Source organism: Macrotis lagotis, chromosome 1 (assembly GCF_037893015.1).
Source record: "Macrotis lagotis isolate mMagLag1 chromosome 1, bilby.v1.9.chrom.fasta, whole genome shotgun sequence".
NCBI lineage: Eukaryota > Metazoa > Chordata > Mammalia > Peramelemorphia > Peramelidae > Macrotis > Macrotis lagotis.
Genome location: NC_133658.1, coordinates 194,251,870 through 194,272,838, shown reverse-complemented (window position 1 = coordinate 194,272,838; position 20,969 = coordinate 194,251,870). Strand labels below are relative to the sequence as shown.

The 20,969-nt window shown below is 31.4% G+C and overlaps 1 protein-coding gene across 1 annotated transcript in view; it reads right to left on the bottom strand.

Moving 5' to 3' along the window:
* Positions 1 to 20,969, bottom strand: part of CSMD1 (CUB and Sushi multiple domains 1) — a 2,413,561-nt gene that overhangs the window by 1,327,727 nt on the left and 1,064,865 nt on the right. The window contains exons 9-11 of the mRNA XM_074209535.1: positions 17,346 to 17,367; positions 11,793 to 11,800; positions 3,170 to 3,185 (exon numbers count right to left, since the gene is read on the bottom strand). Of these exons, the coding sequence (XP_074065636.1) occupies positions 3,170 to 3,185; positions 11,793 to 11,800; positions 17,346 to 17,367 (46 nt within the window). The remainder of the gene's footprint in view (positions 1 to 3,169; positions 3,186 to 11,792; positions 11,801 to 17,345; positions 17,368 to 20,969) is intronic.

Below are 20,969 nucleotides of genomic sequence, written 5' to 3'. Positions count from 1 at the left end.
ATAACTTTTTTTTGCATAGTTTTCACATTTCTACTGTGCCAAATAACTTAGTTAGTCACTGTTCTGAGATATGAGCGAGATGACCATATTAAAAAAAAAAAAACTGCAATACTACTTAATTACCAGAGTTCACTGAGAGTTTACAGATGTGTGAAATCAGGGAAAACCAGAAAAGTGAGTAGATGGATAATCACAAAATATTAACAAAATGTATTCAATACCTGCTCTATCCTAAACTCTGTTGCTAGAGAAAAGGATATGGAATAGGAATAGAGTCGTGATTTAATGAATAGGATACTCCCTGATGAGTGTAGCTTAACACCTTTATTACAATTTATACATTCTTAGAGAGTTGCTTGGAGCACTGAGAGATTTAGTGACTTGTCAAGGGTCACACAGGCACCATATATTTCATAGATAAGAGGTCATTAAGTATCTTTTTATATGAAGAATAGTAGATTCCTTTCAAAAAGAGTGGCATTGGGTAGGTGGTGCAATGGATAGAGCACCAACCCTGGAATCAGGAGGATCTAAGTTCAAATCTGACCTTAGACATTTAATAATTGCCTAGCTGTGTGATCTTGAGCAAATCACTTAACCCCACTGCCTTGCAAAAAAAACCCTAAAAAAAGAGTGGCATTTAATATATTAAAAATGGAAATACATTTGAAAAAATTAAAAGAAATTCCCCACCAATACAAAAAAAAGAAGAAAAAGAGTAAACTGTTGGAATTTCCAAGAGGAAAAAAAGTCATTAGATAGCAATCTCAACTTGAAGTCAAGAGACCTAAGTTCACATCCTGGCACAAACACTTGCCACTTCTGTGGTCCTGCCCAAGGCGACTATAACTTTTTAATGATCAGTTTCTTATCTATAACATGTGAGTGATAATACTTGTATAATGAGAAAGATGTGATTGATTGATATAAGGAGAAAATTAAGCAAACTTTAATATGCAAAGCAAATATTTTACCATTTATGAAATTTATATTTTGGATGGTCCTTAGGGAAATATCTAGCCCAATTCTATGATTCTATAGAGGAAGGAAGTGAGACGTAGAAAGATGAAATGATTTGAAAAAGCTAACTGTGAAAGGAATATGCAAAGCCAGTATTAAAATCTAGGTATATTCCACTTTTGTTTCTCTGTCTATTAGTTTAATCTATATTTTCTCTGTCTTTGTCTATCTCATTTCTCTTTCCATCTCTATCTTTGATTCTATGTGTCTGATTCTCTGTTTTCCTGTCTCTGTCTCTGTCTGTCTCTCTCCCCCATCTCTCAGTCTCTCCCCTTGTCTGTCTCTCTCTCTCTTTCTTTCTTGAGGAAAAACACATTCCAGTGTAACCTGTGCTTTGATAAGTATTCATATTTTGAGTCTTTATAAGTAGTATATAAATTTATAAGTCTTTATAAGTAGTTTAGAAATCTCCTATTTCATTGGATCTGAAATCTCAATGTATGTACATCCTGGACCAATATTAATTTCTTCCTTTCCATGTCACTTAATATTCTCCAGAAAAACTGACTCCATTTGTGGTGAACTATTCCCTCTAATTCTTTTCACTTTGTTCAAATACTAATGAAACATTTAGTATTTACTCAGTGCATTACCACACTATATTTTTTTCTGATCATGCATTTTAGTGATGGCATTCTTTATACCACTTCTATATATATCCCCATTTGTAATATATTTCAATTTGCTCAGAATAACGATGTCATTAAATTAAAATAATTTTAATTGATTTATAGTTTTATACTAGATGAGAAAGTTCCCATAAAATTCTATGATAGTTCTAAGTTGCATCTAAAATCCTATATTTTGAGGAAAATAATATTTTTAAGTTAAAAATCACTCCAACACCAAATCACTACTATCTAAATGTTAGTAAGAGAAGGAGGTGAGATAGTTAGGAAGGTCAGCGTAACTGGTGTCCCACAGTCTTCACAGTTGGAAGCCAAGATGTCTACTGACTTCAACTATTTTCTCTTCAGAGAAGGGATTTAGTCAGCACTTTCAAGGGAATTTCTTAATGGCTTAACTTAGGAAATAGCATTGTAATTTACAGTAGCTAACCACCTAGAGATGAAACTGTTACTAAGAGGAATAAAGTCTGAAATGTGTCAGCATGCTATAAAGAACAAAACTATTTGGAAGTTAGAAACTCTGGTGTGGTAGTTTTCTAAGAAAACAGAAAGATCCTTTTTTCTTAAATTATTTCTTTTAAAAATATAGAAATAAAATGAAAGCATCTCTTTATTTTCACAACCATAGTTTTAGAAGGAACTTTCATTTCTCCAAATAATATTTTAGCTTATAATAATTACAATGCTATATCCAAACCCATTTAATATGTATATTAGAATATAATTGTTTTTTTCTGATTTCAAGTACAGTGTGCAATGATGCCTTTCATATGGTCTATGCAATCGATGAACCTGTCAAGGATGATAAAAAACAATTCCTACTTACAAGAAATTTATAGTTTAATGATGAAGTCTATAAGTCCATATGGAATAAATACAAAGTGAATAAATAAAAAGTGAATTTAGAGTGTAAATACAAAAGAGTTTGGGAAAGAGAGCACTAATAGTTTGTGGATCAGATAAACTTTATACAAAATTGCTGCTTGACAACATTGTGTGATAATCAACTACAATGGACTTGCTAATCTCAGCAGAGCAATAATCAAAGCCAATTCTAAAAAACTTGTGATGGAAAATATAATCCACATCCAGAGAAGGAACCAAAGTTTACTATTTTTATGTTTAAGATATGATTTTTATTATATTTCATGATTTTTCCAATTTTTCCTCTTTTTTTTTATTCTGATTTTCTTTCACAACATAATCAATATAAAAATATGTTTAACATAGTAATAAATGTATAACCTATATTAGCTTGTTCTCTGTCAGGGGAAGAGGGGAAGGAAAGGAGGGCAGGAGAAAAATGTGAAACTTAAAACCTCACAAAAAATAATTATTAACTAAAAAATATCTCCCTCAAAATTACTGCTTGAATTAAGTCTCTTAAAGGAAAAGAGGAATACTATGAGGTAGAGAGAAGAGGGGAGTTCAGTCCACACCTGGGAATCAGTCTATACAATACAGGGAGGGAGATGGGAGATTCAATGTCATTTATGAGAAAGAAAGAGCTACAGTATCACTCTTGCAAATTTCTACCTTTATATTGATCAAGCTATCATCTATGTACCTAATTAGTTATTCTGGTGCCAAATTTCTCCCTAATGCACTCTCTATATAACTGCCAAAAATAATCTTCCTTAAGCACAGCTATGACCTCTTTACATCGCTGAACAAAAATATACCATGACTTCCTTTTTCTCAGGAATAAAATGAAAACTGTTTTGTATGTGAAATTCTTTATAATCTGGTTTTGGCCAAATTTTTAGCCTTATTTTACATTTCTCTCTTCATTCAAATCTCGCCTTTGAGACAACAGATTTCTCCCCAGTTGTTATTGCACTCCCCCTTCTCACATATTATCTCTCCTTATTTTTTATGTGAAATTTCTGAATTGTCTATATATTTTTTACCTTGGTACTCTTAGCACCTAGCACAATTCCTTGCAAACAGAGTAATCCTTTTTTTACTGAATATCTTATATTCACATGAATATATACACATATTAATATATTAATCTGTTTTTAATTTTATATGTGCTATTGATATTACAGAGATAGATAAAATAGAAGGATAAATCCATCAAAAGTTACTGCAAAAATTATTATGGGGAGCAATAGAATAAGGTTGAGAACTGAGATGGTAAAAAATTTACAATTTTTTTTACTGAAGAGATAACTAAAGATCCTAAACAGAGAAAAAATATTTTAAAGCTAATAGAATTCCATATATTTTATTGAAAATATAAAAAAATAGACAAATGAACTCAAACATTTTTCTACAAATTCTTTTCTCCCATTATAATATTATCTAGTCCCCACTGATATAGTGTTACTGTATTATTGCATGTTCTGCCAAGTTATGGCTTATAACATTATCTGAAGTCCCTATATTTTCAACTCATATTGTCCTCTTCAGTAATACAAGATAAAAATTTACAAGTTAATATCAGTTATACTTTTCAATCATAAAAGCTAAGTTTTTAGCTTACTTTGTTTTTGAATAGAAATGAATAAATTTGAAAATATGTCATAATTTGAATTTCTGCTTGGATAAGTGTACCGCAAGTGAAGAGCTAAGAACTTAGGAAAAAGTACAAGGTTGGCTATAGCGCTTGTATAATCATCATAGTAGTTCGTTCAACATTTTCTTTTGATCAAAGGCTCTGATTTCTAGGTTTTTCAATTTTAAAATGATTTCCCATTCTTTTGCAGCTTCTATAATCATTCCAAATCCAAATAAGAATTTTTGAATAATAGTTTAACAATTTTTGCTCACTACCATTGATAGTATGCCAGTTCTATCATAAGAGAACACTTTTACATAAAAAAATTCAATTAAAATAGGGCATTATGGAAATGTTAAGGCAGTGAAATTGAAAATGAATGCAGAAATTGATCTTTTAAAATGTTCTTTGCTCCTTGGATATCCTGTGTGATCACTAATAGCATATGACTGACAATCATATTTATGTCAGGATGAATGAAATATACAATATAAGGTATATCTTATAGGCAAAACAGTACTTAATGTCAAAGTGGATGGTGAAGAATAATCAGAGTAGCAATTACTAGCTTGGATTTTCAGTTAGAACTTCAATTCTCTGCTATGGTAGATTTAAATTAAACCTATCTTTCATAGGAAATGTTTTCTTCCAGTGAATTGATATTTACATTTAAGCTATAACAATTAAAAAGAAACAGATATATAATGAAACATTTCCATATGAGACCATGAATTCTAGTTTACAATATATACTATATCAAAAATATTTTAGGTGAAACTGATAGAGAACTCATTCAGTGAAGATTAAGTAGTAATTTGTTGTCACTTATTGGGAATATTATAGAATGGCTCTCTGCTCCAAGTTGGGTTAGGCTCTTTTCTTGTTTGATGGTGCAATTATAAGAACTAGATATTGAATGTAAATCACTAAACCAACAGAAAAATAATTCTAAAATCATCATATGGGACCTTGTCTCTTTACTCTGTTGAATGAAGAAAAGACCTTTCTGAACTTCCTTACCAATTTGTTTTTCTCCAGCTTTTCATCTAAATGGAAATGGAATTCTTGAAGTTGAATACTTTAAAAAGTCATAGATAATCTTAAATCTCGGGTTTCTAAAAGCAAAAAACCTCTGATCAACAGGTTTGCAAAACTGCAAAACTGTCCATTATTTATCTTCATTTCACTATATCCTTATTACTCAACCAGCCACCACTCCTTCATTCTTACGAAAGGGTATATAGGATGGTGAGAAAGAAAATATTCACTAAAACAGATTCTCCATTTTTTTAAACTTCTACATTGCCAATATATTGAGTGTATGATTAGAGTTCAGTTAAGACAACATGTGCAGCAGAAACTGGTTTAGTAGAAATCTTTTTTTTTTAATTAGTAATCTGATTATTAAAAGTTAAATGGACATATTGACCATTCTGAGAGTCAGTGCATTGGAAACAGATCAATAGACAAACTAATTTGTAACTATAAAATAGCACCTGCTGACTTCTAATTATGGGCAAAAATTTATTGAATTGCTGAGAATGTGAAAGAATTTAGCAGCATATACAATGAGTAAGAACAGAAGCTCATTTGGAGCAGTAATCCATCATCTGTGTCCAACATGACAGTGCAATCATGCCGTAAACACATTTTTCGTCAGATGTTGCTGATTAAAGTGACAGGGCAGAGGTGCTGAATCACATGAATTCACATCTCCCTCTACCACCTGCTTTTAATAACAGACACAATCTGATAATAGTTTATAAAAAATAAAGAGGCAGTGAACAAGTGCTCTAGAATGGAAATGAAGGCAATTGCTCATCAAAAAAAAGAAACTAAAAAGAAAAATATTCTCAAAATCAAATGTGGTATGGGGTTATATACATACCTATGTATCTATACATATATTTGAGGGTTGTTATGAGGGTGACATTGACTGGGGAAATAAAAGAAATAAAAAAGTATAAGATTTCAATCAATAGTTGAGTGGTGTGATGCTAGTGTGTAAGTTTGTGAGTCAAACTCATTTCATATTCCTAATGCATCACAAAATCCCCATTGGTGAATGGTTATTGGCTCTAAATGCCACTGAAAGCATAAATACAAATTATAACAATATATTTTTTCTTTTAGCTGTTGGTTTTTTGAGTTGAGTTGCAAATATTCCAAAGTCATTCAAATATTACTACAAAATTTTTCTGTATCCTTAAATTTTTGCCTTTTCCAACCTTAACCAATGGGACTGTGATACCATTCATTCTTAGAACAATGATTACATTTCAATAACAGCAAAATAGCTAACAAGTAATTGATATAATAAATGTAATTTCAATTTGAAAAATCAGTTTTGTATACTTCCTGGTCTTTCCCACAGTTTATGAACTCTCCCTTTAGATTTCTTCTGAGCAACAATTCAGGAATTCACTCTAGGAGTCACACAGGACTTCTTTGAAATGTTCCACCCCACATGTTTTTGCTAAAATTCCTCTTCTCTTCTGTCAGTCAAGAATTTAATGTGAGCAAAGTAAGATATTCATCATAAACTTCGTGGAGTATTGATTATCTAGATAACCAATTAAGATTTGTTAGAAATGGATCTTAAATAAAAAAATCTATTCAAGTTTCATGAAAAAGCGATGGAGAAACATAAAGCTATATATCATACAATTGCAAACTATTTGTAAAGAAATATCACTTTTATGGAAATAACCTTCAATCACAGAAATAGAGACAGGAAAAAACTGTATCACCTTTAGAAATTGTGGCTTTTATGTATAATTTAGGAGGTATTTTATATAAAATGTAAAAGACCAAGCTATCATTTTCATGTATGAAATGAAGTTTCCTAGTTCTATTGCCTGAATTATAGACTGACCATTGAATGGGGTGGGGGGGAGTTTAAATTCTGCTAAAAGTGCCATTTATTTTGAAATTTATAACACCCTACTAAATGTGCAATTGCAATTTTCAACTCTAAGTTTTATGAATATGGCTAGGAGAAATATCCTGCATGGCTGTCATTTTGTTCAATCATGAGAACACAATCCCTAGAGGTTTTAATGGTCATTGTCAATGCCAGTCAAAAAAAAAAACAATTTTCTGCTATATTTGACAGGTTAAAAATCTTAGAAAATAAAGTTATCAAATGTTAATTTTTTTCTCACCATCAAACATTTTGTAAGCATTTTCATATAAATGAAAAAATTCCCTCATGTTTAAAGATGTAAGAATGTTGTAAGAATGTAAGAATAGTTGGTTTCTGTGTTTGTATATTCATAGATTTATCAGGAAAACCCAAATGGTTTAAATTCAATGATGAGAAAATGACTTAGAGGAAGCAGTTCCATTTTACACATTAAGTTTCATTTCAACATTTCAAGTTGTCTTTATACAAGATGTGAAAATTTATAGCAATGCAGAGCCCTCTTACATATATGAAGTTGCTTTGTATGAAAGCTCAACAAAAAGTTGTTTTTACTCAACACTGTAAAATCCAGTTTTTCAGTTACTTATAATGATTATACAATATTAAAAAAATCAACACTAAATTTGATGATTTGAGCAAAAAAAAAATAATGGCCCTCTCTTCCTATATAAGAAAAGCATTAAGGAACTTCAGAGGTGCTGAATCACATATATATACAATCACATTCAGAGATCACTAAATTAAGAATACTTTGGGAACTGGAGAAAATGTATTTTATCTTTTATTATGAAGATAATAAACATCAAAAAGCATGTGCAATACACAAAGAAAAAAGAATTGCATACGAAACTGGTTACTTCTGTCATGTTCCTTCTGTCTTTGACTTTTAGTGTTTTTTTTTTAACAATTCTAATTTAGCTTAAGAGTTCCAAAACTGTTGTGTTTGTTAGTATCCCCAGTTGAACTTTCTTCTGTTTTCCTTCATTTATTTTTAATGATTTATTTAGATTCTTTTTCTATTTTTTTCTTTTACAAATCATCATCACTATCTTTTCTAGGCCAGGACTAGGCTAATCCCATTCTTTAGGTTGGAAGTTTAAAATACAATAAAAAGTGGTTTGCTACTTTGATTTATTATTATTATTATTAATCAAATTAATAGTGTTCCATGCTGATGGTGATGATGATAATTAATAACATTTACATAGCATTTATGCTAAGCCCTCTAAGACATAGTTGCTATTATCATTTTGCCTCTGAGGAAACCAAATAAGTTGACCAGGATCACATAGTAAGTAACTGTGTCAGGATTTGAACTCAAGTATTATTGACTCTAGGCCTGTCCCTCTTTCCACTTTACCACTTAACTGTACCTATCATTATAAGATAAATGATGAAATGATACATTTTATGATATGCTATCATTTCAAATGATATTATATGAAATGATAAGTTAGTATTTATGACATAATATGATAAGAAGAATTTTTAAAAACACAAATATGAGAAAGCTACCACTTTTCTGATGCATGATGAGGGTGTTTGTATGTATGTGTATGCAATCAGTGAATTCTGTTGGCCTTCACTTCCTGGAGCTCAGTGAAAGCAAAGGTAAAATTTTTGACCAGATTTTCAACCTTTCCCCTGACCCTCATCCCTCTTTCTCCCCTGCTAAACTTCTTAAAATTCAAGTAGAACAAAACTCCTTTTAAAGAGATGCTCTTAAGTGTTTAATAAAAAACATGGAAATTATGTACTGTTAGATCTCCAAGCAAAAAAAAAGGAGAAAGAAAGTGAGAATGGTAGCCAATTCTCTGGGGCATTTGTATATCTGTGCCCTTTCCCTCTTCTTTTGATTTCTTTGGGCTATAAATTTATAGTGGTGTTTACATATGAAAGAGTATACATAGTTTTGTTACTGTATGAGTAATAAAAACTTCAGTAAAATATAGTAGATTTCCAGAATGATTGTACCCTGTCATAGCATCATTAACAATAAATGAATGTGTCTGTCTTTCCACAATACCCTCAACAGCTGTTTTTTTACTTTCTTTTTTGTCATTTTTGTTGACATTGGATTATCCTCCCACAAGAAATCAACCAGAATTCAGTCAAAATGGCAAAGAACAAAGGCTGCTAATAAAGGAGAAAGGTGAGAAATAAAGATAATAAATGCCTTTATATTTAATTTAATTATGTTTTCCCAAGAATTGGAATGTAATATGAAATGAACTGAACCTTGAAAGAAAAGAAAGATTTTTGAAATGTAGAAATAAGAAGAATGTTCTTTACTTATATATGCAGAAGTAGGAGATATAATTTTGATGTGAGTGATTTTTCTCATTTTTAATCTATAGGAACTCAATTTTGATCTACAGGTAAAATCCTGACTTAATAACTAGGGTAAACCTATATAGATGTTATGAGATATAGAAGCAATTTCACATTTGTACTTTTATCATCAATTCTTGAATAACAATTATTTTCCTTAGAATAATTACCATTCCAGTCAACACTATGCTTGAGTTCATTTCTACAGATTAGATCTGTTCAAGTGTCTTAATGTCTCAGCAACCATCAGCAATTCTCTAAGACTATAAATTGCAAAGTAAGTGTTGATCTAAGTATAGGGATTTTTCTCTACCATTGAAATCAGTAAAAATGTATTCACCACCTACTATGTACCAGATACTATGCTAAATTCTAGTATTAGAAAATGAGGCAAAAGGCATTCCCTGAGCCTAAATAACTTAAACTCTAATGAGTGAAATAATAATGTTGGTTTAAAAAGAACCCTATTTCAAGTTTCCTTTCCAATCTCATTACATATACTTTTCCATCAACTTGTTAAACTGCTATTCCTCAAGTTAAGTCCCATCTTGGCATTCATATAAGTTGTTCTTCATAAGTAGAATGAACTTTGTCCTCATCTTTGCCTTTCAAAGTTCATTTTAGACTTTACCTGCTTTATGTAAGTTTTCATGAATCCCATCAGATGAAAAGTGTTTTCCAAATACATAATCTTTTCCCCCTTTTCCTAACTAATAAGTACTCATCAGTGTAAACATTGCATCTGCAGGGGCAGCTAGGTGGCACAGTGGATAGAGTACTAGGAGGACCTGAGTTCAAATCTGAACTCAGGTATTTAATAATTGCCTTGCTGTATGATCTTGGGTAAAGTCACTAACCCCACTGCCTTGCAAAAAAAAAAAAAAAAGAAAAAATGAATGAACATTGCATCTCCATTTTCACCAGCCTTCCCACTTCCCATCCTCTATCCCCTCAAATATGAATGAAGGGTCTTCATGGAAAGAGACTGGAATTTATTCACTTAACTTAGAATTTCTGATATGTATATATATATATATATATATATATAACAACATTTTAAAAATAACATAATAAAACTCTCATACTGAGTCAAATTTGTAAGAATCTAAGTAATTTCCCAAATGATAAAAGCTCAAAGGATATGAAAGACAATTTTCAGATGAAGAAATTATTAAAGCTATCTATAGCCATGTGAAAAATGCTTTAAATCATTATTTATTACAGTAATAAAAATAAAAAGAAACCTCTGAGATACTACTTCACACCTATCAAATGGGTCAATATGACATTATGACAAAAAGAAAGAAAATGATCAATGTTGGGAGGATGTGGAAAAACTGGGATACTGAGGCATTGCTGGTGGAGTTGTGAACCATTATGGAGATCTAATCATTAGGGAGAACAGGTTTGGAACTACAACAAAAGGGCCATAAAACTGTACATAATCTTTGATTCAGCAACAACTTCTATGTCTATATCCCAAAGAAAAAAAAAGGAAAAGGGGAAAATAGACAGCTCTTTGTTTGTGACAAAGAATTAGAAATACAGCAGCTCTTTATATTTTGACAAAGAATTAGAAATTGAAGAGATGCTTGTCAACTGGGAATGGTTGTGGTTATACAAATGTGAGGGAGTACTATTCTTCTGTAAGAAATCATGAATGGAGGCAGCTAGGTGGTGCATGGGGCAGCTAGGTGGCGCAGTGGATAAAGCACCGGCCCTGGAGTCAGGAGTACCTGGGTTCAAATCCCATCTCAGACACTTAATAATTACCTAGCTGTGTGGCCTTGGGCAAGCCACTTAACCCCATTTGCCTTGCAAAAAAAAAAACTAAAAAAAAAAAGAAATCATGAATGGGTGGATTTCAGAAGTTCCTGAAAAATATTTATATGAATTAATATTAAGTGAAATGAGCAGAACTCAGAGAACACTGTACACATTAACAGTAATGTTGTGTGATCAACTATGGTAGACTTAGCTCTTCTCAGAAGTACAATGATCAAAAACAATTCTAAAGGTCTTGTGATGGAAAACAACATCTACCCCCAGAGAAAGAACTATGGAGTCTGTGTGCAGACCAAAGCACACTATTTTCAATTTCTAAAATTTGTTTTATGCTTTATGCTTTTTATCTTCTCATTTTTCCCTTTTTTTCTGCTTTTTACTTTCACAACATGATTAATAAGGAAATATGTTTAGCACACTTATACACGTATAACATATATTCAGATAGATCACTGTCAAAGGGAGTAGGGAGAGAAAGGAAGAAGGGAAGAAAATTTGGAGCACAAAATCTTATAAAAAAGTGAATGTTGGAAGCTTTCTTTGCATGTAGTTGGAAAAATAAAAAAGCAAAATTATTTAAAAATATATGGAAATAGACAGGGATGTCTTGTGAAAGGTGAATTGCCCCAAGCCTAATGCCTAATAAATGGCAAGCCAAATATCACATAAGAATGGTCCCATCCCTTTTGAATTGGTAATTGGTAAGATAAATAGCATTGAAAAAAGTCTTATTAAATCTAGATACTGAGTATATTAATTGATTGAATCTGAATGATTTGAATTTGAATGTTAGATATACTTGTAGTGGAAGTTCCCATCATTTGATGAATTTTATGATGATATTTTAAACTGTCAAACATATCTGAGTGATGTATAGCTACAAATTTCTTGGGGTTAGAATTCTAAAATTTATTCATCAATTAAACATACTTTCTCTTAGTAATATTGAACCCTAGAAAGAAACCATATTTTTCTCTAAAACCTGAGTTAATATAAAATTCATTGTCAGGGGATAGCTAACAGACATATGATTTCATTCACATAAAGAATTTGCAGACACCCTCTAACAATACAGGTCAACTAGAAAGCAATTTAATAATTTTAGAGTTGTGTCTAGAAAGACTTCTGAGAGATTGGGTGACTTATCCAACACCACAAAGATAATATGGCCTTTCTAGCTTCAAAGTCATATTCATCGCTGTTGCATAATAAAAAAGTGTCTTAAGAAATTTGATAGTTATTGAGTGAAAAGCATTAGAAAGATAACATATCTAAAATTGCTAACACTCTCTTCCAGATAGGAGAGAGATCTAGTGATTATTTTTGATTTTTGTGTTAATGAGAATATTCTGAAACCTTCTTATATGTGAACTGGCCCCTCTCAAAAATTAACCAATATAACAATCTTCTCTAGCATTTTGCTTCCATTGTGTCCAATATAACTACAAATGAAATTAATCAGACAAGACAAAGTTAGAAAATCCCATACAAATCAGAATACTATTATGTATTCCTATCTTCTTTCCTCTGACTCTATCCTCACATCTTTCTCCCTCCCCTTCATCTCACCCCCTCTTTTTTCTCCCCAATTGATTCATCAATTCATTTGTTAGCTGATATGATTTTAAAAAGCAAGCAATCTTATTGATCATATTATCCATACTGTTTTATAGTTAGAAAAAAATTCTGAAGGCTAGAGAGGCTCAGTCATATGAGTAGTTAATAGCAGAGGAAAAAAAAAAGAAATCATGTTTTTTATGCCAAATCCAGTACAATTTCCATTCTATCTCAGAGCATTCATTAATTCATTCTTCCAAGAACTCAGCTTTTATTAAACTACTTCACTCATCTTTTATAAAATAGCCTGCTGCAGTGGAGAGGTACCTAGAGTTACTGAGGTACCACCTTACACCTATCTAATTGGCCAACATGTCAAAAAAAGAAAAATGATCAATGTAGGAAGGGATTCGGGAAAACTGGAAAACTAATACATTGTTTGTAGAGTTATTAACTTATCCAACCTTCCTGGACAGCAATTTGGAACCACATTCAAAGAACAATAAAACTCTGCATACTCTTTTGATCCAGCAATATTATTACTAGATCTATATCCCAAAGAGATCATAAGAAAGAATATGAAGCCCACATGTACAAAAATATTTAGAGTAGCTCTTTTTATAGTGGCAATTGAAAAGATATCAATTGAAGAATGGAAAAATAAATGTATATGAAGGTGATAGAAGAGACCACTTCAGGAAAGCCAGGAAAGGTTTAAATGAACTGATGCTGAATGAAGTGAGTAGAGGAAGATTGTACACACTAACAGCAACATTGTATGATGGTCAACTATGATGGTCTTGCTTTTCTCAGTAGTACAATCAAAAACATTTCAAAAGGATTTGTGATGGAAAATGACATTAAAATACAGAGAAGGAATTATTAAGTTTGAATGTAGACAAAACATACTACTTTCAATTTTTAAAATTTGCTTTATCTCTTTGCTTAATCATGGTTCTTCTTACTTTTTTGCTCTGATTCTTCTTGTACAGCATGATTAATTTGGAAATATGTTAATCAGTTATACAAAAGTAACCTGTATCAGATTACTCACTGTCAAGGGGAGGAGGGAGAGAAGGGAAGGAAGTAGAAAAATATGGAACTAAAAATCTTACAAAAAATATAATTGTTGAAAACTATCTTTGCATGTATTTGGAAAATAAATAAATAAAATATTAAAAATTAAAATTTCCATTGTTATTTAATATGCTTGTTTTTCTCTGTGATTCTATGCAATTTGTTTTATGTGGTTAAATTTATTATTCTATGAAGGACTCCAGAGATTTATTCATATTTCGAAAGGATTCTTTAATATTAAAAAAACAGACCAGATAATCACAAAAATCCTTTCTAATTCTAATGATTGAATTTTTTTTTTAAATCATTGCTAGATGCTGGTGGGGATCTGAGGATAATTAACAGTATAAAGCAAAATGAAATAATGCATAGAGAATTCATATGGAGTCAAAGAACATTAATATAATACTCTATATATTTTGCATGATTTTGGAGAAGTAGTTTTTCCCTTTCTGGTTTTTGGAAATAGTTATGGTATGGAAAAAGAATGCTGAATTTGGACTCAGAGAACAGTTCTTACACTCATTACTTATGTGACACTGGGAAAGTTGGAGCATGTTGTCTTGAAATTCTATGATTCTATGACTATATTATTTGGAACTCTAACTCCAAATGTAATGATTAAATCTCTGTATTCATGTTTTTATAATCTTTAAGGGCATCTGATACACGGAGAAATATGTGATATTATTCAATAATTAAAGAAAGCTATATTATACCAAAGTTGTACAAAAATGCTTTTTTGTTTATTTGGGTTTTTTTAGAGGAAGAAACAATAATTCCTTCCTGGAAGAGATAATTCAAAAAAAAGTATTTTCAAACTCTGTTTATGTGAATGAAAAAAAAAATGAAATAATTCCCATCCCTAAGGATGAAACTGTAAAGTTTCCTAGAGGAGATAGTAGAAACAGTAATTTAATGGAACTCATTTTAAAAGACATGTCATACTAACAGTGTTGGGCTTCACTTTTTCTTATAAATTATTGAATAGCTCTTTACAACATATTGCACTGCAAGTTTTATCAAAGACTAAACAAGTATGCCTGTTACTTGATCTTCCAACTGATATCAAGTCAATGAGAGGCAGAGCAATGCACTATAATGTCAGTGTTATGATAGTCTTAATAAATGATGTAATGGTATAATATAAATAATCTCCACCTGAGCAACTCTCTAGGCAGCCAATTATAAGACAGGAATTTTTTTTCCAAATATATATATATATATATATACACACATACATATACCAGTCTTGGACTAGAACTCTCCAAATTCTTAAGATCTCCTACTGCTTAGAACTTTTGGTTTCTGCCATTGGTCATATCTAATTGGTTTCACTGTCAAACTTACATATCTCTGAAGGAATCATCACAGACAACAAATACTCATTTTGAGAAGCAAGCATGTTTACATTTGAGATTTTCATCAAGATACATATTAAGGAGGAAAATAAGATTCCCAGAAACGTGTCTACACTTTGAAATTGAAACTTTTTCAGCCCTCCTCCCAACACCTTACTTTTAAGTTTTTTTTTTATTTTCACAATTTTCATTGATGACAAGAAAAGGAAGGAGAAACCAGGATATCCTTGCAATAGCTATAAGGACTTGTTGACATTCTGTTAAAAACAAAGTATTATCTACAACTAAAGCTTATAATATTAAAAAACCCAAAACTTAAAGGTTTGTAGGATCAGAGTCTTAGAATTAGAATGAATTTTAGATAATACCAACTCTTTTGTTTAATAGATGAAAACACTGAAACTCAGTTTTAGTGATTTGTCATGTCACAAAAGCAGGAAATATTGAAGCAAGATTTGAACCCAAATAGTCTTGACTTCATGCTCATCCCTCTATCAATTTTCTCAATAGCTATCTTATGTTGTCAATTTGCTTTTTTTTATAGGTGAAAAACTAGTCATGAAGAAATTAACCTAATTAATTATTGTCCCTAAAAGTAGCAAGTGAGAGTCAAGATTCAAAACTATGACTTTTGACTCCAAATGAAGCATTCATTCCCTCTGTCCCTTCAAAAATTGAATATGTCTTGTCTCTCATTATTTTGATTGATTGCCATGTCTTGCTGATATTTGGTTTATAATAATAATAGGTCAAAGAGAATAAAATAATTCAAATTATAACAAATTCACAGAAATATCAAAATGTCAGGGCAGCTAGGTGGTATAGTAGATAAAGCCCCAGCCCTAGAGTCAGGAGAACTTGAGTTCAAATCCAACCTCAGACACTTAATAATTGCCTAGCTGTGTGGCCTTGGGAAACTTAACCCCATTGCCTTGTTAAAAAAAAAAGAAAAGAAATGAAAAAAATGTCATAATCTTGTGATTATTTATATCTTTAGTCCTAATGATCTATTCTGATTCTATTTCTGATTCTATAATAAAAATTATTTTCTATAAAGATGTTCTGATATAAATATGAGAGCAAAACTTAATAGTAAGATCTTCAATTAAGAAGAAAATCAGCATAAAATCTATATATCTGATCATTTATTTTAGAGCGAATTACTTGCTTTTTACCACCAGAGATGGTGGCAGAGGAAACAAACGCTGTAACTCTCCCATTTTCACCTCCAAACAACCATAAAACAGTTCCCCAAAACAATCCTGAATCTAAAGAACCAGCAAAATGGTGAGATGAAACAATCTTTTAGCCCAAGAAACTAGGAAGATCTTCAAGAAAGGTCTGTTTCACACAAATAAAAGATGATCCAAGCTCAGAACCAAACCTCTATGACCTCCAGCAGCACCAACCATTTCTCAGCCTACCCTTTCAGTTCCACATTTGGACATGAAGGTCCCCATATGCCACACAACAAAATTAGAACAGCAACAGCTAAACAGCAGGAATTGAAGCCAGTGATAAGATTCTGCTTCTTTGCACCAGTTGAACAAACAGATACCTAATTTTATATTGAGTCTGGAGAATCAGTTAAAATGGCACTTACAATCAGGGTTTTCTCTAAGGTGGGTGCCTGGGTAGCTACCTAATGTGGAAATCACAAATTTATATTCCTTATTCTTTTTTGACTTTCATCTCTGTAACAGCAATTTCCAAGTGCCTATAGTAATGTCATTCAATGATGGAACAATGTTTGTAATATTTATTTATTCATTTTTTAAAACTCATTATACCTTTGATAAAATACTACATTTTAATTCCCTCATTTTTGTTACTTCATTAAACAAACATATAATTTAAAGAGACAAAGTTTCAAACAACTGGGGGTGAAAAGCTGTCATTTTTTTCCACTTTGTGTTATGCCCAAAATTACTCCAAAATATTATGAGTGCATTAGTGTTCCCTGAATAGTGAAAACAATAAGAAACTGAGACAAAATGAACCAATAGAAATATAGGTTTAATAGCTTATCTTTTTGCTCATTTTGGAAGCCATGGAAGTAGAAGGGGGAAAAAAAGAGTTAGAATAGGTAGAATGAGTTTTGGTTCTACATATGTTCCAGCATTGACTGCTGTAGTCCCGTGAGGGACTGCTTTCACTCCATGAGGCAACATTTATTTGCTGTGAGTAATATAACATAATCTAGCTATGGTTACCTCTTTTGTTGGTCTTATTTGAGTACTAAAAAAGTGAAATATTAAACTACCTTTCAGTATATCTTGTAGGCCTTGTCATAAGAAGCCCAAGACAATGTCCCTTCTACCCTGGGAACAGAGCTCAAATTTAGAAGAAAAAAGGAAAAAAGCCCACCTCCATAAAAGAAAATTAGTGAAAAGCAGGTAAACAACAATTGAATCTGATCCTAGGAAGTTATTATTCTGAATTTTTTCTTTTCATCTACTTTTTATTTTGCAATTGTGACTAATATGGAAATATAATTAACATGACAGTTTATGCATAACTTTTGCCAAATTGGATACTGTTTTAAGAAGAGGGGAGGCCATGGAACGACAGAGAAAAATTTTGAAGTTAAAATCTAATAAAATTAATGGCAAAGTCATTTTGACATGTAACTGGGGAAAAATAAAATACTACTTTAAAAGACAAGATGTATGAATTCATTGATACTGCTAGAGAGGAAATTCTTTATTTTTATTTTAATTTTTTTTCATCCATATGCACATGTATATTTTTAAGTTACAAAATTTCCTTCCACCCTCCCTTCCCACCCCGCCCCCTTCAACAGTGAATAGTCAGGTTAGTGTTGTATATGCATATTTTTGATTAACATGTTTACAGATTAGTCATTTTCCATATAAGGAATTAGGATTAAAGGAAAGATATATATGAGATAATTTTTATAAAGTGTTCATCAGATTATGAAAGGTTGTTTTTGGTTTTTTGTTTGTTTTGTTTTGTTTTATTTTTCTTCCTCTGGATGGGGATAACATTGTTCATAGCCAGTCTAATACAGTTCTCCTAGCTCTCTGAACTGTTGAGAGAAGCTACTTCCATCAAGTTTGATCATCTCACAATGTTGTTCTTAATGTGTACTTTGCTCTCTTGGTTCTGCTCCCTTCACTCAGATTCAGATCCTGTAATTCATTCCATGCTTTTCTAGAGGCCATTTATGGTTTCTTATATAACAATGATATTCCATGAATTCATGTACCATAACTTGTTTAGCCATTCCCCAAATGATGGTCATCCCCCCACTTTCCAATTCTACACCATTACAAAAAAGAGCTGCTAAGAATATTTTGGGACTTTTCCTGTTTTTTTATAATTTCTTCTGAATATAGGCCTAGAATTGGAATTGCTGGGTCAAAGGGAATGAACATTTTTATTGATCTTTGGGTATAGTTGCATATTGCTCTCTAGAATGGTTGGCTCTGTTTACAACTCCACTAGCAATGTATTAATGTCCCAATCCTCCTCAACCTCTCCAACAGTGATCATTTTCCCTTTTCCTCATCTTTGCCAATCTGATAGATGTGAGATGACCTCATAGTTGTTTTAATTTACATTTCTCTAATCAATAATGATTTGGAATTTTTTTAAATATGATTATATATGGCCTTAATTTCTTCATTTGAAAATTGTCTATTCATATTCTTTGGCCACTTATCAAATTGGAGAATGACTTGTAACCTTATAAATGTGATGCAATTCTCTATATATTTTAAAAAGGAGACCCTTATCAGAACTTCTAGTTGTAAAGAGGAAATTCTTCTATTAATACACAAGTATAAAGAGTTCTTTCTGTAGACTTACCCAGAAACAACCTTATTAACTAAGATAATAGTCTATTGACCATTCCACTTTTGAATCTTACTTTCTATTTACTGATGGTTAAGGGGGTGGTCGAATGAAAAGGAATCTAATATCAAGGAACTATATTTATCTATTCTATTATTTCAGTTCATTAAAAAACTAGCTGCTGAATGTAGCTTAGAAAGACCTGAATTTGATTAATATTTTTATTAACCTTTACTGGCAGTGTAATCAGAGGAAAGTTATTTAACTCTTTCCATAGTTATGAAGAAGATAATGACTCTAACATTTTTTAGTAGGTGGTTGTGAAGATCAACTGAGCAAAATTATATTAAAATATTTTAGATCTTTATTATTTCAGATATCATCATCACTACCACTACCAACAACACCATTATTTTAATTGTTATTTACAAATGAATTCCCTTTGGACAGTGTGCTATTTCTGCCCATCAGCATTTTATATGGTATCTTGAAGAAAACATGATGAAAAAAATGATTAATAAATGCATATGCTACTGAACAGTCATTTATGATGTTATGCTCATTATTCAAAAGTTTATTAAAAGACCAGTGACAATGAATGTAATATTTGAATCAGAAAGAGCTTATTGTAATCCTGTCTTAGGCATTTAGTAACAATTTATCTCTGAGAAAGTCACTGTCAGTGTCCTCATCACAGGATAATTGTAAGGGTGAAATGAATTAACAGTTAAGTACATACACACACACACACACACACACACACAAACATAATGTTCTTATTACTTACATGTTAAATAGAAATGCAGACAGACAAAATATCAATTTTGATGAGAAAATAGAGTATCAATATACATAAATGCATACAGACTGACAGATATCTAAAATTAATCTATAGATATATGTAATCTATCTATCCAGATTTGTCTGCCTGTCTATTGTTGTATCTGAATACTCTAAAGAGATTTAAATAATTGTGTCTTAAACTGACTCTGATAGAAGATAATTTTATAATATTTGAATTATAAACCCTTAAAAGAACAAGTTCTTTGGTTTAAAAACTAAACACACATATATTTGCTAAAAAATTTTTTTTGCTGTTGTTTTTGGCAAAACATAAATGATACTTAAAATGAATCCATATATTTTCTTTTCCTTGGTGAATAGAAGCATTTGGAAGAGAAAAACTGTCTCTGCAGAGTGATGACTAATGGGTGTTTTTCTAAAACATTACTTAAGGACTATAATTGCAGAAAGTGTTGAAATTGGAAGCAATTCTGCAGGGTTCTTAAATAGGTCAGCATGATATTGAATAGATCATTTGCCAGAGGTTAAGATGATGGAGATTTATGAAGTTACTTAAAACATTCAAAGTTAAGTCCATATGAATGTTCTACTAAGTTAGAAAAGTAATAATCATTTCATAATAATGAGAGTCTCTGAATTGGAATCCCTACTTAACAAGAATCTCATCTGTGCCATATATTATTTGCTTTTTTTCTATTCATTTAAAATATTTTTTCCAATTACATGCAAAGATAATTATCAACATTTCTCCTCTTCCAAGCTTTTCAGTTTCATATTTTTCTACCACCATCACATCCCTACTCCTTTCTCATAGCAGCAAACAATTTGATAGAGGTCATACATATGCAATCATGTTTAACATGTTTCCATATCAACTTGATGTTTTTGGCCTTCATCCTCAAAGAAGACCATGACAACAGAGGGGTGATGTTTTGACAAGCACATGAATTCAGTTTTAGTGAGAGGATAATGTGCTGTCACCAGTCTTGTTTTCTCCTTAGTAGCCACTTGAGTCCAGTGGTAAGATATGAATCAGAATGACTGGAGATGGCCCTCTATGTGAGGCAGTCAAGGTTAAGTGACATGCCCAAGGTCACACAGCTAATATGTGTCAAGAATCTGAGGCTCAATTTTAACTCCTGTCCTCCTGATTCCAAAGT